This window comes from Ictidomys tridecemlineatus, chromosome 9 (genome assembly GCF_052094955.1).
Source record: "Ictidomys tridecemlineatus isolate mIctTri1 chromosome 9, mIctTri1.hap1, whole genome shotgun sequence".
NCBI lineage: Eukaryota > Metazoa > Chordata > Mammalia > Rodentia > Sciuridae > Ictidomys > Ictidomys tridecemlineatus.
Window position 1 is genome coordinate 113,019,195 of NC_135485.1, and position 24,886 is coordinate 113,044,080.

Sequence of the window (24,886 nt, forward strand, 5' to 3'; positions counted from 1 at the left end):
GACTATATATCTATTTATTTATTTTATGTGGTGCTGAGGATCGAACCCCCTGGGAGGCGAGCGCTTTGCCACTGAGCCCCACCCAACCCTAGGATTGATCTTTTACATGCTAGTTGTTAGTTTTCTCCCTCTTTTCCCCTTAGACTGTAAATTCTCTAAGGGCCGCGATCATGTCTATCAGAGTCAGGTTTGTATTTCCAGTGCCTAGTACTGCCCGGTGGCGTTCAGGAGGTCCTTCATGAACATAGAAATGCTTGTCGAATGAATGAATCAACAATCCCAAGAGATCATAAAATGCCTGTTTGTTCAGCCATGAATAACGTTGCACTGGCGATTTGCAAAAGAACGAGGAACGAAACCAGATGCCTTTCAAGCTCAATGCCCAGGCAAAGTGCCCTTATCGGTTTCCTAGTTGTCACAACCACCGCCCCCTGGCCCCACACACCTCCCTCCTTCAACCGCTGGCAAGGTACCAAATCTCCCTGCCCCACCCACTGTCTCCGCTGGAGCGCGCTGCACCGACCTCGGGAGGGCGGGGCGCCTCCGCGAGCTGCTATTGGTCCAAGTCTACGTCGCTCTGCAGCGCGCTGCAGCAAGGCTGCGAAGTCAAATTGCAGCTGCGGGAGGCTCGTTCCTTTCGGGATCTGTGAGTAGCTGCGGTTATAGATGGGAGCACCTCCTCGCCAAGCGTTGATTGGCCAGAGCTGCCGTCAGTCAGAGGGAACAGACTTCCCTTCTCCATCTGGCCAACTGCGGGCAAAAAAAAAAAATTTCGAGACTGACCAGGAGATGAGGCAGTGGCTCCTTTGATTGCTTGCTCCAGAGGTAGAGTACAACGAAGAAGGCGATCTTGTTTACCGATCAAGAAAGCCCCTCTTTTGCCCTTCGTTAGCTAACTAAGAAATTTCCGGGAACTAGCCATTACGAGGTAAGAGTCAAGAAAGTGCAATTCATTTATTTCTGTTGGTGTTATTTATTGGCGGTCCCCGGAATGGAGAGTTAAAGGGAGGATGACTCCACGAGAAGGTGGAGGAAAAATATAGATTTATTTCCCCCAGCCTCAATTCCGAGCCCGAGCCCCACGGCCCATCTCTCTGGGATCTCTGCGTCTTTCTTCCCTTTCGAGGTCTGGAGCAGCTTGTCTGGGCGGGGTCCACCCTGGCTGCGCCCCAACAGCTGGGGTTTCCTACCAGACCTTGCTGGGTCTTGAACTTGACTGCAGGCTGAAGTCGCCCGTGCAGGGCTGCTGGGGTGGGTCGAGGTCGGAGGGAGGGACTGAGGAAGGAAGGCGGAGGGTGGCCGCCCTGGTTTCCCCAACTGTAAGGCCCGTAGGGCGAATCCTCTGAAGCAAGGATGCTGCAGGGGTCAGTGTCGTGTAGCCATCCATTAGAGTCAGACTTGGTGATACCGGGGTCTGTCAGTCCTGACCGAGGCTGGGAGGCCGAGACAGCGGCAGCGAAAGGTGTTGGGGGGAACCCAGCTGTCTGCAGGGCTGCACGCCCCGTGTCACTTTGGCTCCTTATCTGAGACCACGAGCCAAGATCCCGAATGGTCCAACGATGACCTATTCACATCGGTACGGAGAAGGATGCAGAACCCTGATTGGTTTGGATTGCTTTGCCAAGAGAGCATTGCCTCTCTAAGGCCTTGCGGCTAATGATGCCTTTTTTTCCCCCCCCCCATAACTGCTTTCGGTAGATTATTTACAGGAGGTGACAGAGACAAGTCTGGAATTGGAAATAGGGGAATTGAAGTCTGAGGCTCCACTGGCCTTTCTGGGCTTCAGACCGGACATTTGCAGTAAGGCCTGGTTGATCCTTCTAACGCAGAGAGGAGGGAAGAATAAGGCTGTGGAGCGGTTTCAGAACGAACTACTCAAGTGACATAATGATCTTGAAAACAGCAAGAAAGGAACTGTGTCTGTTGAAGTGTATAGAAAGTGGAAACAGATGCATCTTTGCAGCATGAAATATCTTAATTAGTGAGTTTTTGCTAATGATTTTTTTCTTGCAGCTTTAGTCACTTTCTACTTGATCACACAGGCATCTCTGCTAGTAGCATCTTACAGAATGTATAGGAAAATTCTTCTTAAATGAAGAATAAAGTTAGAGATTTGGAATGTGGTCTAAAGTGTTTAAAAAGGTCTACCAAATGAGAATAATGAATACTTTTCACTGTTTCTATATTCTTTTCACTATTCACACATCTAAATGCATATTCTCCTTAAACTTAAGGGGAATCATTGGAGTTTTTGTTTGTTGTTTTCTTTTTTTCTTCAGGTACACTAGTACCTTTTATTTCCTTCCAGCAGTGTACTGATAAGGCGTTAAGATCCCAATCTGCTGAAACACATTCTGGAGGTTTACATACTATTATAGTTTATTGGGGGTGCACTGATTCTTTTATAAAAAAAAGGTTAATAAAGAAATACTTCATTCAGGACCATTAAAAATGACCTAGTTTCCATTGTAAAAAGATACTTGAGTGCCACTTTATAATGGCCAGGAATACTTTCTTTTTTTTTTTCCTACATTTTTTATTGGTACATTATATTTGTACATACTGATGGGATTTGTTGTTATAAATTTGTACATTCGTACATTATCAATTGTACACACATACATCATAACAATATAATTTGACCAATATCACTCAGAAATAGTTTCTTAATTTTTTTCCCAGGGGCATAAAATCTAAGCAGGTATTGGTAACACTGATCTTTAGTACTCCTGAATAATTTTGACTTGTGCTTGAAATGACAATAATAAACTGCCCTTGTGACCTGATTTCAACATTCAAAAACAGTTTAACTCAAATCCCCAAGCCAAAGCCTGCCAATGACAGGATTTGCCACTATTCTTTCTCAGAAGTAAGTGTGGACAGCTCTTGAGGTGTTAAGTCAATGACAGGTTATAAAGTGGGAGGAAGATAAAAAATAAAATTGGGAGACCAAACTTGTAGCTATCTATGTGACTTTTCTTTTCTTCTCTCCTTTTGTTTTTAATTTAATTTAGATTAATTAATTAATTATTTATTTTTGGTACTAAGGATCAAGCCCAGGGTACTATACCCCTGAGCTATATCCCCAGCCCATTTTATTTTTTTAAGACAGAGTTTTGGTAAATTGCCCAGATTGGCCTTGAACTTATGATACTCTTGCCTCAGCCTCCCTGGTAGTTGGCATTACGGGTTCCTGCTACAGTGTCTGGCTCCCCTTTTATTTATTTATTTTTTATTTTTTATTTTTTTTTTTAAAGAGAGAGTGAGAGAGGAGAGAGAGAGAGAGAGAGAGAGAGAGAGAGAGAGAGGATTTTTAAAAAAATATTTATTTTTTAGTTGGCGGAAATAACATCTTTGTTGGCATGTGGTGCTGAGGATCGAACCCGGGCCGCACGCATGCATGCCAGGCGAGCGCGCTACTGCTTGAGCCACATCCCCAGCCCTCCCCTTTTATTTAAAACCATTTTTTTTTTTTTTAAATTTACTACAGCTGGACTGAGGAAGTGGCTCAGTGGTAAAGCACTTCCCTAGTATGCTGGAGGTCCCAGATTTGAGCCCTAGCACTGCAAAAGGAAAGGAAGTTTACCCAAAACCAATTATACTTTTTCCTTTTCCTGATGCTTTTCACCTGAGGTTTCCTGTTCTCAGGGTGTGGTTTTTTCTCATGTATAATCTATGCACATCCTTATGGTCTCTCGATTTATTTACCTCTGCTGTGATCCTCTTGTCATTTAGATTTTTTTTTTTAAATTCAGACAGAATTTTTAACTTAGAGACCAACTTTGTTCTCTAGTCACTAATGTGTGCTAGAGTGTTAACATATCAGATCGAAGAGGAAGACGGGAAAAGTTTGGTCACACAAATCAATATGGAGATGATGAAAAAAGAAAACATTTTCAGGAATTACTTATTGACAAGAACTAGAATACATGGGGTATTGATGTGTGTGTGTGCACGCATGCATGTGTGTATAAACGCACACATGTTTTTAAAAATTCATGTGGTTATAGTAAGTGGTGACCCATACATTTTTGTTTTTATTGGGAAATAGGAATTTGGAATATAGTTTAGGTAGGAGATTGTTCATTTTTGTATATGACTGCAATATATTTTAGATTGATTATATAAATGTGGCATTGCTAGGATTCCAGTCGAGTTGTTTATTTTATTGCTTACCATAGTCTTTAAAGTTTATTTTTTACTAGTAGAATATGATATGTGCATGATGTGCTAGTAGGTTTTTTGTTCATTTAACTTTTGCTCTTGTCATATTTTTGTGAGTTTGAAGGGCTTCCAAACAGAATTACTTCCTGTCCTTTGAATCCTTTGGGTGAAATGATGCCACAGTTTGAATATAATTGTTAAAATGGCTTATGAAAATAAGCTAGCCTTGATTTCTGATCAAAGGATTGGCATAGCCAGGTGCAGTGGTGCATGCTTGGGAGGCTGAGGCAGGAGGCTCATTAGTTCAAAGCCAGCCTCAGCAAAAGCAAGGTGCTAAGCAACTCCGTGAGACCCTGTCTCTAAATAAAATACAAAATGGGGCTGGGGATGTGGCTCAGTGGTTGAGTTCAATCCTCAGTACACCCCGCCACCCTCCTACCAAAAAAAAAAAAAAAATTGGCATAATTCTGCCCTGCCTACTCAGAAAGATTGCTGAGTAACTATGTTTCTTAGTTGGCAATTAGTTCCTAGCTGAACTAGCCAATGAAGAGAATTCTTATGTGTTTATCAATCTGTTCTCTGCTCTTTCTGTCATAAAAAATATTGATTTCTTGTTTTAAAGATTTTTATTATTTTTCACATCTCAGATGCTATTCCTCTTGTTCTTCTGTGCATAGTCATGTCTATGAGCATCTGGATGGCTTGGGGGAACTGTGATGGCGGTTTCCAAGTTTGAAGCTGTGGAACAAACCTTCTTGATGTGCAGATTTTTGGTTGCTTGGTTTTCGTCTTTGAGTGCAGGGGATTGAACACAGGACTTTGAGCACACACTCTACCCCTGAGCTCCAGCCCGAGCACATGTGCAGGTTTAATTTAAAGTTGTTTAGCTTGGGAACACAGGTTACCTGTGGATGCTTTTTCCTTGGGAATCTGGAAAGGATTAGTGGGATTTAGTGTCATTGCATGTGGAACAGGAAATGAAACCACTTCTTTCGGTGTCCTGTTGGCCTAGGTCATGCTGACCTAGTTTTTCCGAGTTGATAAACCAGCTATATATCAGGCTCACATGTAGTTTTTGTCAACAATATTCTTTCAAGTATATTCTTTTCTATAACTGCCAACTTTCTGAGGCAATTGTGTAGATAATACATAAAGAGATAGAGTTGATGACTCATTCTAGTCTATGCAACTTAAAGAAACTGTGGCTAATTTGCCCTTTATTTTATTCTTAAATATATGTTTCCAGTGGATAGTGGTTCTGCTGAGAATGCAGTTATATCCTTTAATTTTTTTTTTTTTGAGGGTAAGAGAGAAAGATAAAGGGCAAGAGTATCCTAGAAGCATTGCAGAGAAACTTTAGTATTTATCTGGTTGTAATTCTAGATATAACCCTTCCTTAAAGGAGGTGGTGCATTACTGCCAAGTAGCCCAAGGCTAAATATGGTTTGCATGCTTTTAGATTGAAGCCAAAAGTGTAGCACTTTGCTCATCTCGGTTGTACTTTTCAAATGTGTGTGTGTGTGTGTGTGTGTGTGTGTGTGTGTGTGGTGTGTTCTAATAAATGTATTTAAGTTTTATTTTTTCCTCTCTGTTTTAAAGCTGCTTTGGGATTATCTTCATTATTAATTAGTACTTCTATTACTTGCTAGGTTGTATTGACGTTTGAAATTTCTTCATTAGCTCATCACCTGTATTGTTATTGTTGCTGAATAAAATTTGATTTTTAGGTTTGTCTGTTTTCTGTTGCTAAAATGAAATAGGCGAAGCTGGCTGAATTTATAAAGAAAAGAGGTTTATTTAGCTCAGAGTTCTGGAGGTTCAAGGGCATGTCATTGGCATCAGCTCTGGTGAGGATACCTTGGTGGATGACATTATAATGCAGGAGCACTTGAAAGAGGGAAAGATCACATGGCCAGATTGAAGCCAGAGAGCAATTTAGGGGTCATGCACATCTTGGTCTGGTGAGAACTGAGTGCCAATGAAAATTACCCTAATTCCTTCTGAGAGCATACTCAATGACCTAAGGGCCTCTCAGTAAGCTCCACCTCTTAAGGGTTCCAGCACCTCAACACTACCAAGCTTCCAACTCATGAATCTTTGGGGACAAACCCTATCAAAACCATCGCAATCTTCAATCAGTTATCTTTGCTAACTGGAGATGCCATCTATGTCTCTCTCACCCCTGCCCCAATATTGTCATAAAAAGAAGTGAACTGTAGTCTTATGCATGATCTTAGCTGAAAAGCCAAGAAGGGATGGTTCCTGAAGTCTTTCATGATACATTAATTGAATTGGTTGCCAAGTTTATTCTAAATTCTATGAAGGTAGGCTCTGCTCTAGAGGAACAGAACCAATAGAATGGATACATCATTATAAGAGGGGATTTATTAGATTGAATTTCATGATCAGAAACTGGATAGTCCCACAACGGTCATCTGCAGGCTGGAGAAGCAGGGAAACCAGTAGCTGTTCGGTTCAAGAAGCTGGGCACCTCAGAACAAGAGGCAACAGTAATGCAGCCTAGTCTGAGTCTGAGTCCTTTAAGCTCCTCCGATGGTTGCTGGTGTGAGCTTGAGTTCAAAGGCTGAAGAGTCTGGGGTCTGATGTTGGCAGGGACCGCAGCAGCAAAAACATACCCACTCAAGAACGGAGCTAGCATGCATGTATGGGCTTCCTCCTTTTTTTACTTTTTTTTGTTTATTTGGTTTTTGTTTTGGTATGGGGGATTGAACCTAGGGGTGCTTAACCACTGAGCCACATCCCCATGCCTTTTTATTTTTACTGGGAGACAGGGCTTTGCTAGATGCTGGGGCTGGTTTTGAATTTGTAATCCTCTTGCCTCAGCCTCCCAAGCCGCTGGGATTACAGGCATGTGCCACGGTCCCAGGCTGGAGATAGGGTCTTGATAAATTGGTGAGTTTGTTCTTGAACTTGCTATGGCCCTGCCTCAGTCTCTCAAGTAGCTGGGGTTCCAGGCATGCATCACAAACAAATGACCTGAAGTTTATTTTTAATTCATAAAGTAATAACTGGCTAGGAATGTCCGTTCAGCTGTAGAGTGCTTGCCTAGCATGTGTGTGGCCCCTGGGTTCTTTCCCACCACTGCAAAAATAAAAAAATAAATAAAAAAAAGAAACACTACTAAGTACTCAGGAGATGAGTTTCTGCTTGGATCCGTATTTGTATGGAAAACAACCAGAAACATAACCCTTCCTGCAAGGATATCGGAAGTCCCCTGATAACATCCTGGAATGCCAAGAAAGCCTTTGGGATTGAATTTAAGCAGGAGTATTTTAAGGAAATGTAGTCTCAGGTGTGGCTGGGCTGCTGGGTGGGGTAAAGGAGAGCTGCATCTGTTGGTGTAAATGCATAGATTATAAATTAGGGCTGCTTGTCATTATTGTAGTGCCTCCTGATTGCTGAGATCACAAACTCACACACTTGTCATGAATGTCTTCCACAAAGGACAGCATCAGCACTGGCTCACCTGTGAGCTGGGGAGGGGTGTGTATAGAAACCAATTTACATTAACCCTGATGATGTAATGTCCACAGTTTGCAGTTGAGAAAAATCAAAACAACATTTGTATCCTACATGGTATCTTGGCTAAAATTTGTCCACTCTTTAAGAACAGAACTATTGGAAATAGTTTATTAGCCATTTATCTATTTCCCTCCTATTTCTCTTTTGAGGCCAGACTGTATTGGTTTGAGATGTAGCTCAGTGGCAGCACATTACCTAGCATGGGTGAGGCCCAGGGTTTGATTCCCTGCAGTGCCAAAAAAAAAAACAAAAAAAACAAAAAGATTTTGTTGCTATTGTTAACATTTGCCCTTACCTTTTCTTCAGAGCAATGGAGTTAATTTGAAGGGAAGAACGTTTATTTATAGCTGAGTTCTATATTCTTGCTACTCCAGGTGTAGCCTGCTGCCTTCAGGATCAACAGGGAGCTGGTTAGAAATGCAGAATCTCAGAGCCCACCCATACCAACTGAAACAAAATCTGTGTTTTAATGAGATCCTGGAGTGACTGTAAGTGAAAGTGTTGAGAGGCACACATTCTATATATATGAACACTCAAATTTTTATAGAATTTGAATACTAAATGGAATAGATAAATTGATTCTTTTTTTTTTTGGTACTGGGGTTGATACAAGGGTGCTTTACCAGTGAGCTACATCCCCAGCTATTTTAATTTTTTTATTTTGAGATGGGATCTTGCTAAGTTGCTGAGGCTGGTCTTGAAATCATGCCTCAGTTTTACAGAGTAGCTGGGATTACAAGCATGAGTCCCCATAACTCAAACCTATTGATTATTCGTGGAAGTAGTCTATTGGGTGTTTACCAAACATATAACATAAAAATGATATCTACTTCGGGCAGATCTTTTATGGCCTTCATGTTTGGTAATGTCCTATAATATAGATCATTTATATTCAAAATTGCTGACAAAGTCTTTCATTTTCCAGTTGCCTGTTCTTGAAGAGATTCCATTGTTCCGTTGACTTTGCTGCCACTGAGGCCTGTGGAGTTGAGTTATGTCAACAGCGGCCTTAATTACTTTGGTTAGAAGTGGTGGGAACCAGGTGAGAAGAAGAGTGCTGCTGAGCTCCCGCCTGTTGCAGGAGGACAGGCGTGTGTCACCCCCCTGCCTCAGCTCCACTTCAGAGTCCAGGTTTTCTCGGTTTGACCCTGACGGTAGTGGACGGCCAGCCACCTGGGACACTTTTGGAATCTGGGATAACCGTATTGATGAGCCAATTCTGCTGCCACCCAGCATTAAGTATGGCAAGCCAATTCCCAAAATCAGCTTGGAAAACGTGGGCAGCTCTTCCCATATTGGCAAACGGAAAGAGAATGAAGATCGGTTTGGCTTTGCTCAGCTAACAGAGGAGATCCTGTACTTTGCAGTGTATGATGGACATGGGGGACCTGCAGCGGCTGATTTCTGTCACACCCACATGGAGAAATGTATTGTGTATGTACAATGGCTTTCACTCTTGACTTTGCAGTTCCCCCAAGCTTCACCAAACTTAAACGTTCACCCCTTAGCTGATGAGTCCAGTTAAACCAAGTTACTTGCATGGTTTCACACTGCCACTTCTTGAATGAGCAGTAATTTAAGCATGCCACTATTGCTAATGATTTTAGTAACTCCTTGGGGAAAACGTTGACCAGAAAACTCGACAGCACTTGATTTATGATCATTTCAAGTGAATTAGTAGATAGTACATGAGATAACTTATGAGAAGCATGTACTCCCATCAGTGCATGGCACATAGTAAGTGATTAATAATTTTAATTGACAATCAATTGACAATTTTAATTTTAACTGATAGTAATAGCTTTGAATACTCGACCTCGGATGATTGGTCTTAGTGTGTGGAAAATGCATTTAATGTGGGTATGTTGAATCCCTTTAAATATTTCATTTACCCCACTTATTATATTTTTGAGGATCATGCTATTGCTAGAATTAAAAGGGGGATATATGTGGCAGAGTTATGACCATGTGCTGTTTCTTGTCTTCCTGTATATGGTTAGTTATACTGTTCATTAGTGGGCTTATGCAAAATTCACCTCATTCCACAAAAGAATTCAGTGGTTTAAGTTTATATGAAAAAATTCTTTTTTGAAATGGGGTCTCCATTGCCCATGCTGGTCTCCAACTCCTAGACTCAAGGGATTCTCCCTTCTCGATTTCCTGAGTCGCTGGCACCATTCCTGGCCCATGGTGGCACTCTTGACCTCTAAGGATTGTGGGAGTGAGTATTAATTCTATAAGAACAAGGACTTGGGCCTCATTCATTTATTTGGTGCTAGGCATCAAATCGAGGGCCTCATGCATTCTAGGCAAGCACTTTACCATGTCCTTAAAAGCTTGTCACATGCTTGGAAGGCCTGAGTACTATTCTCAGAACAAAAAGAACAAAACAGCTTATCACAGTACCTTAAGTACTGGTCAGTGATGGTCACTGAACATTGCCGCTCTGGTGGGTTGTAAGCATCTGAAAGTCATGAGATCTGTTGTGAGGAATGTCTGCTTGGTAAGGTGACTGTAAAAAGGAAAACCTATTGTGAAATGATTGTTCTGTGTTCTCTTTCCCTTCCTCAAAGGGATTTTCTCCCTAAGGAGAAGAACTTGGAAACTGTGTTGACCTTGGCTTTTCTAGAAATAGATAAAGCCTTTGCAAGCCATGCCCATCTGTCTGCTGATGGTATGTAAAACAATCACATTCCTCAATGTCTTGGGAGAGGCTGGTAAAAAGGCAACAATTTAGCTCTTTGGGAGTAGGAATTTTAATGAATACTTATTTGTAAGAAAGCTTATTTAGAAATGATTGTATATAAAGATTCACTTTTAATGCTCTTTAGAATCTGAACTAATGTCAGTACCTCCCTTTTACTTGAAAGGGAAGTTCCAAAATGGTTTAGTTATTGGATTTTAATTTTTAAGATTTAAAAATAGTTAATTTGTTTGATTTCTTGTTTTGTGGAAAAGATATCCATACTGTGAGAGAATGTTTTTCTTTTTCGAATGGTTCTAATGAGCAAGTCTATAGGGTAATCATATCTGGCTTGGATGGTAATTGTTTAGACAAGAAGAAAATAGCTAATAGATGCTAAATAAGAAAGGAAATGACTTATATGCATTAATTTGTATAATCAGGAGGAAGATATTTTTCTCCACTTCTTAAAAAAGCTCCATCTTGCAGCTGTCCTATGGTAGCTAGTGGTATTTTTGTTTTTGTTAAACATAAGGGCATGCCAACTGAATTTAAAAGTTTGTGTAAGCTGTGTCCTTAAATTTTGAAAGTAAAATGTTTCTGGTTTTGACTAAATTTATCAAAACCATTTCAGGAAAATGTAGCCAAATGTTTTCTAGTCAGCTAGCCAGAATCCTTTGTCCCTGAACTTAACCTTGAATACTTCTGCTGCAGTCATGGAATATATGCCTCATAACTGATTTGAAAATGAATTGTTATTATTTTTTTTCTTTTTGTGATGCTGGAGATTGAACCCAGTACCATGTGCATGCCAGGCAAGTGCTCAAACACTGAGCCATGTCCCCAGAGTGAAAATGAATTGTGCAGTGATATTATTAATCTTTTTTGGTTTCCTCTTTTTCTTTAAAAATTGCACCAGAGAAATGTCATTCTCAGTTGGAGTGCAAGGAATGGAAAATTTTCCCCATTTCATAGATATGGAACTGAAACTGAAAGACAGATGTCATTTCAGATTAGCTGGGACTTTCCTGGCACCCAGCCAGGCCTCTCTCATGTGCATATTTATTGATGAGGAGGGGAGAAGGTGACTCTGGGATGGCTCTGTTCCCCATCTTGAGATCATCCTGCTCTCCACCTGCAACCTGCACTGTCAAGCCCAGGGCCTGAGCATGTTAAGCAAGTGCTCTACCATGGAGCTACACCCCCAGCCCTTCCCTGCTCTTTCTTGAGAAACTTCCCATCACAACCCCATCTCCTTTTGTTCAGAGATTAATCTTTTTAGTGTGTAGATTATTCAGGCCCATTTTCTCCTCTCTTGCATTCCACCTTACCTTTAAGAAGATGGATTTTAAGAGAGGGGGAATTTTATGCATTAGATTTAGCTCTTGTTCCTGATGGGTGAAACCCATGAAGAAGAGAAGAAAAAAAATTCTTGTAGTTTCATATGTATAACTCTGAATTTTGGTATGCTTTTATTTCGTCCATTACCAGGTTGGCTGTGAGTTTGGTTGTCACACACAACGAGAAGTAGTGCCTGTGATGTGCCCCAGCTGTTCTGCAAACAGCTGCAGACTACTGGGCAAGGTTTGCAGAAGAGAATGGGTCACAAGGCCAACCACCAAATGTGTTGTTAACCCTTCATGGGTGCAGTCAGCTGTTTTGAAAAGGATCTGATCAATGTAGATGCAGAAAACCATCAATACTAGATTTGGTATAAAGTTTGTGAGGTAGCCTTTAATTTATTAACAATAAATTATAATCAAGTCATTTTGAATTTGGAGCATTTATTTAAAACTTGAATATTTTATTTATTTAAAACTTTAATATAGAAACTTTCAAATAGTTGTATAAAGAAATTAATAATAAAATATAATTTACTCCTAACAATGAAATTGGAATATATTGTTTAATTTAGTTATGTACTTTAAAGTATATGATCCCAGAACTTTAATATAGATGTCTTAAAATTTACATTTCATTTAATGGTCATTTTGTTTGAAAATTTAATGGAGCAAGATAGAAGGATGCTTAGTGCATTATTTTTTAAAAAGGCTATGATAACATTGTCATTAAATATTATTGTGTTTTTATTCTTAGAGGTTTCTTAACCTGTGGTTTTGAAAAAACAGTATTTTGAGAACATTTTAAAAATTTATTCTTAATAAGTTGCCAAATCCTCAGAGATGACAAAACTTGCCTTTTGGTATTGGGGGCCTATTTTATCAAATATATTAAAGCCACTAAAGTTAGAATGCTATTAACTTTACAGTTTGAGGGTTGAAAAAAAACAAGCCTATGTCATTCAGATTTCATGGTCATTTAGGTTCAAAATAATTAAAATTTCTAATAAGAATTGAAGCAGTATCAGTATTATAAGAGTAGATAATATTCTTTTAGGCCTGCGTAAGCAGAACTTGCACCAACTAAGGAAAATTCTCTCATTCTATGGTTTCTCTTTTTTTTGCATCAGCACCATTTTCACTCCTTTTAACCTTTCCTGTAAGGTCAGGGACTGGAGTTGATTCAGTTTTTTTTTTTTTTTCTTTCTTTCTTTCTTTTTGAGGTTCTGGAGATAGAACCCAGGGCTTCACATAAGCTAGACAAATGTTGTACCAGTGAGCTATATCCTCAACCCTTTTTATCACCAACTTGGAATTCTTTTTGTACTCAATTCATACCAGTAATGTGTGTTTTTACACATAGTGAAACCAGCCTGTAAATTCAAATGATATCCTGTTACTCTATTGTTTAGAAATAGTCACTTAAACCAGGTGGGAGAGAACTTAAATTATAATCCTCTATGTCCTATGAACTCTTCAGAGTGTTTCTAGATTGCTTAAACTTTGAAAGCAGTAAAGCTCCCCAAGGGACAAATGGATCAAAAACAGAAGACTTGCTCTGACACTCAGAGTGGGAGACATTGATGACAGCACTGTGAGTTTCATGGGAAACATCTTTGCTCTTCATATCATGACTTTATGGAAGAATTAAGCAAAAATAACCAAGGCAATAAAATGCAACTCATTTTTTTTTTTTTTTTGAGATGCTGGGGAGTGAATCCAGCGCCTTGGTCATATTAGCACTCCGCCGCTGACCTGCACCCCCAACATTTTTGAATACCCTTCTTATGGTGGGAGTCACTGAATAGAAAAAAAAAATAGGGACAGCATTGAAGAGATGTTCTTATTTTGCTGTTACTGCTTCTGCTCATTACTTTGATTTTGGTATTCATGAGTCATATGTGTCTAGAACACCCATTTTTAATAAGTATTAATTTATATGTTATTATTTTCATAGTTGAATAATTACTGGGGATTAATGTACTTTGAAAAATACAGCTTTGACTTTTTATGTTGCTATTCAAAATTGTGATCATTTTTCTTCTGTTGTGTTGACCTGCAACACTGGGGAAAAGAGAGAGCTGCAGAAATATCGGATTTATATAAAATTATAAACGTGTTATAAACATGTCAGGGACTGGAGTTGATTCAGTTTTTTTTTTCTTCTTCTTCTTTTTTTTTTTTTTTTTTGTGGTTCTGGAGATGGAACCCGGGGCTTCACATAAGCTCAAGGGCCTTACTAGCTTTTATTTAAATAAGGAATTAAAATTAATTATTCTGCTAAAAACATTGCTTTTAGATACCAAATCCCTGTACCCTTAACAAATGTGTGAAATCCTATATCTGGCATAGGAGGTGCTTTGATTCCTTCTTGGTATATATTTAAGTTCCAGTAATTTGGTGGTATACTGTAGTTCACATTCTTTAACCATGACTGCTTGTCATATACAAATTATTCAGTGTTGGAACGATAAATTTACCTTTTTGTTATTGGGACAATTCTGATATTTCTACTAAACAAATTTACAGTGCATTTTTTTCTGACTCAGTGGAAGTACTGATTTACTTTGTTGAAGACCAAATATTTAAGTGTGTCGTGTGTATGCGTTTGTGTGTATGAGTTTGAGCATGTGGATATATGTTTGTGTCATCACTGGTGTGTTCTGGTACAGATGCATTCACATACAGGTTTTTTTCCTATCTTGGAAATTGCAAAACTAAGAAGCGTTAATCTGTGATGAACAAAAATAGACTCAACTACAAAATACCACCAAACTGAGCAAACTTGAGTTTTGGAATCATTGACTTGGCATCTCCTGGAATATTATGTAATTTGCTAGTGAAATTTTCACCAAAATAAAAACCCTTCCCCTTATTTTGCAGCTCTTTCTCTGCCCTCCCCTGTGTCGCAGGTTTGTAATGTTTGAGCACAATTCCTGGGTGAATTTCCTACTTGCCTCTGTGCGTGTTATTTGTGGCAGAGAACTGTGCCTGGTCAGCAGCTCTAGACCTGGAGCCCGTGGACACTATATGCTGGGCTTCAGTGGAAAGAGAGATCTGCTTAATTTTGTCTCAGGTGAAGGAGTCCAGCGGTTCCTAGCCTGGACTACTGGAAGGCTCCCACATCCTTTTGTCCCATTAGTTGAGATGACTTGCAGTAGAAATTGTCCAGTGAGTGTTAAGAACTTATTGAAAGATGTCTTAGTTTTATAGTCTTGTTGTTAGGGCAAAAAGTGAGAATTTTTGCTTCCCTGTTAAATGTTAAATGAAAATAAATGCTGATTTACTATTTATATTCTTAGAATGCTTAGCATACCAGAATCAACAGTTAGTTTTGAAAACTTTACCCATAAATCCTGGGATTTTGGAACTGTGAATGTGAGTTGATTAAAAACTCAAGCTCTTTTATTAAAGTTCTAGGTGGCAGAGTCATGAATGACAAGCCTAAGCAACTGAACTTTCATTTATGAAATTTCAACTGTCGTCATGACCAATGAAGGACCACTTTTTAAACAGCTGTCGCTAAAGGTTTAGACAAAGGGGAGGAATACAAAATTCCTTGGACAGGTAGCATTTGAGTACATGCCTGTATTTTCTTGCCTGGCTCTTTTAAATAATTTGAAAATAATACAGTTGGCTAAATTATAAAGATTTCATTTTTGTATAAAAGATTCCATTGTCTTATAGTTGTTTGGCTAATCTCAACTTAAAAGTTATCTCAAGGCTAATCTTTATTTGTAAGGTAAACATCACCGATGCTTATATCAAAACACTTATGCCGTGCAATGACAAAATATATTGTAGCATTGCATAATAATATTACTTTGACACAACAGTTCCAAAATCAAGAGATGATTGGGAAGATAGTGCAACTGTAAATGCTATTTCTCGATACAGTAAATTCAGCATGACTATGAAAAATTAAGTAGAGTTTACTATGTTTTTCCATTTTGCTTTTCTGATTAAAGCAGGCATTTAATATACTGGTTGGGAAATCTACTTATGTATACATTTCCTTTCAAAATGCAATACTGATAAAGTTTTAAAAATTTCCTTTTTGAAAAGAAATTTTTATAAAGATTGACTTTCAATCAGTCAAATCAATACGTACTTTATTTTCCCTAAAATTGCCTTTAAAATCAAAATTAACTGGGCATGGTGGTGCACACCTATAATCCCAGCCACTTGGGAGGCTGAGGTAGGAGTATTGCAAGTATTGAGGTCAGCCTCAGCAATTTAGCAGGGCCCTTCGCAACTTAGCGAGACCCTGTCTCACAATAATAAAAAATAAAGGGCTGGGGATGTGACTCAGTGGCTAAGTACCACTGGGTTCAATTTCCAATACCTAGATAAATAAATAAAATGAAATAACTAAATAAGTCAAAATCAGTTTTGGATGATCATTTAAATATTTTTTTTTAGATGCTTTAAAGAATTAACAATGTTAGCCTGGTACAGTGGCACATGTCTATAATCCCAGTGGCTTGGGAGGTTAAGGCAGGAGGATTGCTAATTCAAAGCCATCCTCAGCAAAACGAGGCACTAAGCAACTCAGTGAGACCCTGTCTCTAAATAAAATACAAGATAGGGCTGGGGTTGTGACTCAGTGGTCTAGTGTCCCTGAGTTCAATCCCTGGTACCTACTCCCTTGCCCCCCAAAAAAGAATTAACAGTGATACCAGAGATAATACCTGCTTTAAATAAGTTCTCTCTTTCAATTTCTTCCACTTTGCTTTATTTTTTAGTTCATAGTTTCTCTGTATTCTCACTTTTGGCAAGGCTCAATGCACCTTAAATTCTTTTAAGAAATGGTAAAACTTAGGACAGACACTGTTAGAATAAATCAAAGGGAAATTATAAAATGCAGTTGGACTTGAACTACAATAGGAAATAATGGAAACTTAGCCCAGTGAGATTGAATTTTCTTTGATCTCAGTAAAAGAAAATTAATATTCTTGGAATGCTCTGGCCCAGGAAGGACCCCAGGAGTAGCAGTTGACTGTACTCCCTTGTGTTTGCCCACAGACTGTGTATTAGATCTTTGTGGAGCAAACTGGGCTGATAACAAGTTTATGGGAGAAACTACAATGAAATTCATTTCCTGTCCCCGAATCTTTGTTTAGTATAATGATGGTTATAACTTTGTTTCTCATCTAAGGAGAGCACAGATAAACAGAAAAGAATGTGAGTCTTCAATGATTTTTTTTAGAAAGAATATAAAATCTGGTACTTGAAGAGAAAAACGATATGTCCTTGACATGTCTCATTAAGTCTGTTAGCTGATAGAACTTTGACAGAATAGAAGAAATGGAGGAGAAAAACCTAAAAGAGATGATTGTAGAAAAAGTCATCCTATTATAGTATCCACTTTTAATTACATTTTAATACTTTTGGTCTTGACACATTTAATACACACATTAAATTCACATCAGTTCTACTTTATATGAACAGGAGCTATTTGGAGACAGTGAAGCATTGTTTACCTAATTAGGTTACCTACCTTTTCTGTTTGCATGGAGCCTTGTTACTGAATTAAGTCCTTGTTTCTCTGCATGCTGTTACTTACATAGTTTATTTGCATTTTATTTGCATAGCTGTAGTTAAATTAGAATGATCCACCCTAGCACTAGTATATCATGCTTGTGTTTTATTTTGAAATTTAAAATTCTGTATCCAATCATCTGACTACCGCTAACTCCTTCTCTTTTTCATAATATTATAGCAACCCTTCTGACCTCTGGGACTACTGCCACAGTAGCCCTGTTGCGAGATGGTATTGAACTGGTTGTAGCCAGTGTTGGGGACAGCCGGGCTATCTTGTGTAGAAAAGGGAAACCCATGAAGCTGACCATTGACCATACTCCAGAAAGAAAAGATGAAAAAGAAAGGTACTGACATCATGGATCAGTCATTCTAATGTGGATAATGCTTATAGTTCAAGATAGAAATGAAATCTTGCTTTCTTTTCTATTTTTACTGGGCTGGGATTAAGCCCAGGGCCTTGCTTATGCTAGGTAAGCACTCTACCACTGAGTTACACTGCGCCTGGCCTAGATTTTGCATTTTTGACTGATGTCATGCTTACATTTAATATTGACTCTGTGTATATATATATTTGTATATTAATTCCAGCTATGGGATTCTGGTAGAATAGCTCTTTTGCCCTTTGTATTATATAAAAATTTTCTATATATATGTCTTCAGTTTTTTAATGTTTTCTTGACCAGGATCAAGAAATGTGGTGGTTTTGTTGCTTGGAATAGTGTGGGACAGCCTCATGTAAATGGCAGACTTGCAATGACAAGGAGTATTGGTGATTTGGATCTTAAAGCCAGTGGTGTGATAGCAGAACCTGAAACAAAGAGAATTAAGGTAAGAGAGGATTTGCAAGCACTTGATAGATATACAATGCACGAATGCAGGATTGTTTCCAGCTGTAGGCTTTCTTAGAAGATTTAACTGAGGCCAGAATGGTTTTTAAAGGGGATGTATTTTATGGAAAGATAAACTTTTCAGGTAAAATGAGATACTACTTTCCTGGCCTGATACATGACAAAGTTTCTGGTCTGTGTTTCACCCAGCTGTGGAATTCTCATAGAATGGCTCTTTTACCCACCCTGGCACCCGATCCTTTGGGTCATCTCAGCTTGGAAGCTGTCCTTGGCTTCTCTTCTCCACATGCTCAGTTATCACTCACCTCTATTTTTGTGGCATTAGTGCATCTGTTGCCCTAAACTTCCCCAGTATACACCGAGTCTAGGATTTGAAACTTCTTCCTCTGAAACCCTTGAGCCAACTACAGTGCCTAGCATAGTATGCTACAAGCTTCCAATAGAGGCAGCAAATGTTTATTATTTGTATGAAGGGTTTCTTTCACATCTTACATGCCATTTGTACTCATTTTATGTAACAAGTACTTTTGTAGGTTTTACTATGTGCTAAGGTCTGTTCAAAAAAGGTAATATTATCCTCATTTCACAAGGAAACAAATCTAAGGCATATAGAAGTCTAAAGCACATACAGAGACCCACAATTTTAAATGCTAAAAAGTCCTGACCCAGTTGCATAATAGAGGCAGGATCAAACTCAGGTTTATCTTAGCAATTGGTTGTCTTTTTTGGGGGGGGGGTATTACTAAGCCAATGTTTGGTTTATCCTTGGTGGTGGTTGAGACTTCTTGCATTTTCACTGTTTGCCAATAAACCCTTACACAGATGGCATTAAGCAAAACAGATAAAATCTTCAAAATACCAAGATCATTCTGAGGTAGAGTCTAATTTATATTGATCTGCATTGGATTCTGATTGTAGCTCCAGCATGCTGATGATAGCTTCCTGGTCCTCACCACAGATGGAATTAACTTCATGGTGAACAGTCAAGAGATTTGTAACTTTATCAATCAGTGTCACGATCCTAATGAAGCTGCCCATGCAGTGACTGAACAGGTGACATGGCAGAGTTTCTTCTAAGGATCTTACATAGGGGGAGGAGGGTAATAGACAATCCCAGGCAAGTGGTATCTGTGCAGCCCATAGTGGTTTTCACTCTGATAACCACTTGAGATTTTAAACTTGAGATTTCTTTGAAATCTTGAATTTTAGCTTAGGTGTTACTATGAGTTTTACACTTGATTCCATATTATTTCCAATGAGCAAGTTTTTACCATTTGCCCAAGTAGTTAAGAAAAATTAATATGCCAAGGAAAAGTGTTTGCTTTGTGTTTTGACCTTGTGTATACCTTGAAATGTTAGTAGCAGCAATAATAGCCAACCAATATATCACTCTCAGACACTATTCTGTTCACATGTGTTAACTCATGTAATCATCATGTTGCCTTTGAGGTTGAAACTTTTTACAGATGAGAAAAACTGAGGTACAGAGTCCACATGTCAGAACATGTGTGAAAAAGACCAAATTACTAAAAGGTGAATGGACGGGACTGTGTCAATCAGAGCTAACACACAACCACTAAGTAATATCCAGTAAAGAACGTGAAACACTGCATTGTGCTGTTTAATATTCTGTTCTAATGGATAGTGGTGCTAGCAATTCTAAGTTAGAACCATCACTGATCATGCTTTAATTCAACAGCTATTTTTTGCATTTCCAATATTTATATTTTGAATGGAGGGGCCAAATTTATCCTAAACTTTTAAGTGATAATATTTGTAATTAAGACATATAATATAGTAAATGAGGATGTTTGGGGTCATCTGTTATTCCATGTGCAATTTAATAACCTTGTGGGGCATTGACACAGGGTAAAAGTATCATAAACCATTGTGAAATATTTGCACTTAGTAACTGTACCTAGAAAGCAGTTTGGCTTTCTAAGGGAAAGACTTTTTTTTTTTTTTCCTTTGCACAAACTCTGAATTCCCATGTTTTCTCTTCTTTCTTGGCAAACTTTGTAGGCCATACAGTATGGTACTGAAGATAACAGTACAGCAGTAGTAGTGCCTTTCGGTGCCTGGGGAAAATACAAGAACTCTGAAATCAACTTCTCATTCAGCAGAAGCTTCGCCTCCAGTGGACGTTGGGCCTGATCGCTTCCTTGGACTTTGAGTTTCTGTGCAATATTGTTTTGCTGAGCGTGTCAAGAAACTAATAAGATAAAAAATGTTACCTACAGCAGTGAGTCGCTAGATCAATACACAAGTCTGAGTAAACTTAATAACCATTTATGTAGAGGTATTTTCATAAATACCCATCACATTTATGTTCACCTGCTCATGCTCAGTATAAAAATATGTATAATTAAGCTAGTGTGAGTCTCTAAGTTGAGTGGGCAAATGAGAAGTGGTTTTGGTGTGCTTGATAAGTGTTATAGGTTTTTTTTGTTTTGGTTTTGTTTCTGGGGATTGAACCCCGGGGTGCTTTACCACTGAGCTACATCCCCAGCCCTTATAATTTTTTCTTTTAAGACAGGGTCTTGCTAAGTTGCTAGGGGTCTCACTAAATTGCTGAGAGCCTCCCACGATGTTGGAATGACAGGTATGGGCCACCGTGCCAGGCTTGATGAGTGGAACATTTCTCTGTGTTTGTGCGGTTGTGGTGCTGGGGATCAAACCCAGGGCTTTGCACATAAATTTCTAATTTTTATCTCTTAGGCAGCTATGGTTTCTTTTCATCTTTTTTTGTTCTTTATTCATTTGAGCAGGTTCCTAAAGTTTTTCTATATTTTGACAGCTATTCAAGGTGTTATCTGCAACTTTTTTATTTTTCTTTTCTTTTCTTTTCTTTTTTTTTTTTTTTAAATAGAGATGGGCTCTTACAGTGTTGCCCCAGCTGGCCCTGAACTTCTGGGCTCAAGTAATTGTCCTGCCTCAATTTCCTGTGTATCTGGGACTTTAGGGGCACACCACTATAAGGGCACACCACTATGGCTCACTTACCAGTGTTTATTTTTAATAATAATATCAAAGAGCACAGGTGAAAACTGGGTTCTTTGTTACCACATTTTTTATTCTGGACCACTGGTATGTAGATTTAACCATGCAAAAGAAATCCATTTAGGTGACCTCACTAAATTCTAATACATTTTTCTCATATTTTTTATTGGTGCATTATAATTACTAAATTGTATACATATTTATAAACATATACTTCTATCTTTCAACTATCAACAGCTCTCTCCCCATTCATTCCTATTTTTATGTAGTTATTAATGTTATATAGATGTGAGTATTCCTGGGTTTTGGTGGGTAGCTCAGTAATATTGTATGTGCTTTTGAGAGACCCTGGGTTCAATCCCTGGTATCCCCCGCTAAAAGAAAAAAGGAAAAAAAAAGAGCACTCAGATGTGACTATTATTTAATATCAGAAAAGAATGCACAGGCTTAGGATATTTTGGTCAAAACAACACAAAGTTAAATACTGACAAACTCACAGTATCGAATATTTTTTATGAAGTTTCCATTGGTTATCTCTAACTTTATGGTTTTTGTTTTGAATATAGTATGTATCTTTTTTTTATAGAGTCAACAAGTTGGATATTTTGTTAGTAAAAATAATACCACATTGACTGATATTACTATTACAGACATAGCTTGAGGTTTATGTCTCTGTTTTCCTCATTTCTAAGACTTAAGAGAAAGAATAAATCTAAAACAGACATATATTAAAGCATTCTGTATTTCATCTTGCTATGTGATTTAGAATGTAACACTATGCTTTATATCTGCATGTGAGTTTGCTGTTAAGCTGTGAATCTCCCTGTGTATTTGGAATAACATCTGCGGTTTGTTTTTGCAGACTTTGTGAATTGGTTATATGTGTGTTGTGTGTATATATGTATATTTTGAAGTAATATGAAATGAAAGGGAACAATCTTTCATAGCTCCTTCAACAGTTAGGTTTAAATTATCCATACATTTATCCCTAAGGATGATGGGAAAACTGAGCATAGCTCTTCTATAGTGGAGAATCAGTGGTTATAGACAGGTGAGCACACAGATTAAGAATGACTATAGGAGGCACTTTATTTTGGGTAATTTATCTGGAGAACCAGGAGCAGAGCCAGCATGTTGAAGCTACATTGTTATGTGGTAATTTGAATATAAAAATAAAGGATGTGAGAAAAATACTGAGAATTAAGAATGACATGGAATTTTGTGGTAGAAATTTTTAAAAAAAGATATGAAAAACATTCAATGTAGTGTGTATCTTCAACTTTTAGTTTTCAAGGTTGATTTTTTTCTTTCTTTCAGCTTTGTTTAAGGCATTATTTAGGAAGAAGAGGATTCAATATAAATACTTACATCTTCTCAACTTTGGGGAAATGGAAGAAAATAAATCTTGTTTTCCTGCCTGATATAATTAGGAATTGTCCTTTGGGGAAAAAAATGCTAAATAATTTTTTCAGGTATTTTTTTAAGATAATAAGGTAAAAACAGGAAAAATATTACAGGAAAGAATGTAGTCTGCTTCTTGAAGTCTGAAAGGTGGGACACCGAAGAAAGACTCTAAAAGGTGGGAAATTTCTTTCCCTTTCTGATTCAGACCATGGAACAGAAATTTGGAACCTACATTTAGGAGCATGGAGAATTTCCAAACTCACAGGCAAAGGGGAACTCTGAAGCACAACAATGACATTCTAAAGATGCACATTTCACTTTTGTTTTGAATTATTCACGTGACTATTTCTGTCTTTTACTCAGTGATATTTTCAAGTTCAAAGTTCTAAGTGTCATTAATGGAGTGAGGTGAGTTGCTATGTTTAACCAAGAAGAATTTGTAGCAAGGTGGTATTGGGTACACTCGACTCTGTTTCACCTGGAAAAGTTTCAAAACCCTAAGTCAACCTTGAATAAGCATAAAACATATGCTTAAGAGTATAATGTAATATGTTGATTATCATAATCCATAAAAGATAAGCATAAATGTATTAAGCCTCTAAGTCTGCTAATAGAAATTATGCAAATAGAAGGAAAAAACAAACACTTCTAATATAGTTTTTTAGTTATAACTGAATTTGCCATATAGGTATAGACATGGTGTAAATTATATAACATCAATTATTTTTATGTTTGCCTTTCATTTATGAGTAGGATATAAATCATCTTTCTACATTGTCCAACTACTTGCCAAATAAGGTGAAATATTCTTAAAATCATTGTGACTTTTTACAAGTGTAAGTTCTCCAGTGTTTATATATTCAGTAATAAATACAATCAGGCCTGTATTGATGCAGGACTGTAATCCCAGTGACTTAAGAGGCTGAAGCAGGAGGTTCACAAGTTGAAGGCCAGTCTGGGCAACTTAGTAAGACCCTGTCTCAAAATAAGAAGGACCGGTGAGGTTGCTCAGTGGTAGAGTAATTGCACAGCATGCATGAGATCCTGGGTTCAATCCTTAATACCACCAAAATACAAAAACCCCAAATCTCCTGCTCTCTATCAACTGTTCATTTGATAGAGATCTTGGTGTTTCTTAAGTGCTTCAAAGTCTTTTCTACTTTTCTGGAAAAAACAGCCATTTGGGAGGGATCAGTTTTGATTCTTTGTACTTTATGAAGTGAATTTTCCCCGAGTTCCAACATTAAAAAGATCACTTTGAAGAATTAGTAGCATACACTTTAAAATATAGAAATTATTTTATAAAATGGAATGTAATATTTTTTTTTTAGAATGTTACTAGAAAATTGAGTAGGTCTATGCTAACTTTCAAAAACTGGACAAGACATTTAGTTTCTAAGAATGGGCATAGATTTAATGTCATGGTAACAGGACAGTAAGAAAATGCTTTAAGGGGGGGTTGAGGGAGTTGAAGTGTAGCATTAAACTGTTAATCAGAGACAGGTGTTGTATTTTCCTTTAGCTTCTCAAGGGGTTTCACATACCTGTGGCTGTAAAGAGCCACATGAGTTTGGGTTGGGTTACATTTGATTGTATTTCTCAGAGAACCTTATATGGATAACTTAAGCAGAAATTAAAACTCATGTCTTTACAAGGTGACTGAACCAATGGTGATGGCTTGACTTTTGCTTTTGGCATCTGGGATGAGACCAATTGACTCTCTGGCAGCTCCTGTTGATTATTAAATGGTTGAAATGGTGCATTGGTGGTGGTGCTCTGTGTTCTGGGCTGGGCGAGTGTGGAGGTATTCCACCTGTCAGAATGACTCATCTCCATTGGATTCCAGTGCAGAATCTTGCAGCCTGATGTCCCAAATTAATTCTCTATAGAAGTGCTCTTGTGTTTTATAATTTGCCGAAGTACTACTTGGTGTGTAGTGCCTCTTGAAGTGAGCTGATGTAGATGCTGCTTAGACTGTTTTAACTATAAGTTAGAGTGACTGTGAACAAGCAGAAATCACATATTTTGTTGTTGAAATATTCTAATAAAACCATGCATCAAAGACTTTTAAAATGTCCAACTGTGTTTTTTATTGAAAACAAGACTGTCCAGTGTTTATTATGTGTTTGATTATGTGAACATTAAAAAACCATCAGAGTCAATGAGTGAGTTGGAAACTGCTTTTAGTAGCCAAATTCTGAATGTTTACAAATTAAGGTGAAGAAGCTTTGGGGGAAAAAAGATATGCTCTTACCGAGTTCAAGTCTTTTTGCTTTGTCGAAAGCAAAATTCATTTCTTATTTCCATCTTCCAAAACATTTTATAGTACATCAAAGGGAACATGTCATGATGATTTCTAA

At 38.1% G+C, this 24,886-nt stretch overlaps 1 protein-coding gene and 1 long non-coding RNA gene across 6 annotated transcripts; one reads left to right on the top strand and one right to left on the bottom strand.

The window, feature by feature from the left end:
* On the bottom strand, positions 1-1,714 carry LOC144366903 (uncharacterized). Its single transcript, XR_013426080.1, has 2 exons — positions 1,196-1,714; positions 1-750 (listed from the first exon to the last, which is right to left on the bottom strand). It is a non-coding gene; the product is annotated as an uncharacterized LOC144366903 (long non-coding RNA).
* Positions 642-24,599, top strand: Ppm1k (protein phosphatase, Mg2+/Mn2+ dependent 1K). Of its 5 annotated transcripts, none has more exons than XM_040293096.2 (8): positions 646-928; positions 8,082-8,195; positions 8,633-9,141; positions 10,281-10,381; positions 17,453-17,618; positions 17,958-18,102; positions 19,041-19,175; positions 20,145-24,599. In XM_040293096.2, exons 3-8 carry the CDS (start codon positions 8,702-8,704, stop codon positions 20,274-20,276), a joined length of 1,119 nt encoding a protein of 372 aa, XP_040149030.2. In that variant the 5' UTR covers positions 646-928; positions 8,082-8,195; positions 8,633-8,701; the 3' UTR covers positions 20,277-24,599. The 5 variants fall into 5 exon arrangements, with proteins under 5 accessions (XP_021590374.2, XP_040149030.2, XP_013219339.2 ...); XM_078021931.1 differs by lacking the exon at positions 646-928 and adding an exon at positions 1,848-1,981; XM_013363885.4 differs by lacking the exon at positions 8,082-8,195.
* Positions 24,600-24,886: the final 287 nt, after the last annotated feature.

What these genes read in the sequence shown, in the direction of transcription:
- Ppm1k (XM_040293096.2), top strand. Translation starts at nt 8,702, where the DNA reads ATGTCAACAGCGGCCTTAATTACTTTGGTTAGAAGTGGTGGGAACCAG. An exon ending in AGAAAAGATGAAAAAGAAAG is followed by an intron (nt 17,619 to 17,957) that starts GTACTGACATCA and finishes TTTCTTGACCAG; the next exon opens with GATCAAGAAATGTGGTGGTT. An exon ending in CCCATGCAGTGACTGAACAG is followed by an intron (nt 19,176 to 20,144) that starts GTGACATGGCAG and finishes CAAACTTTGTAG; the next exon opens with GCCATACAGTATGGTACTGA.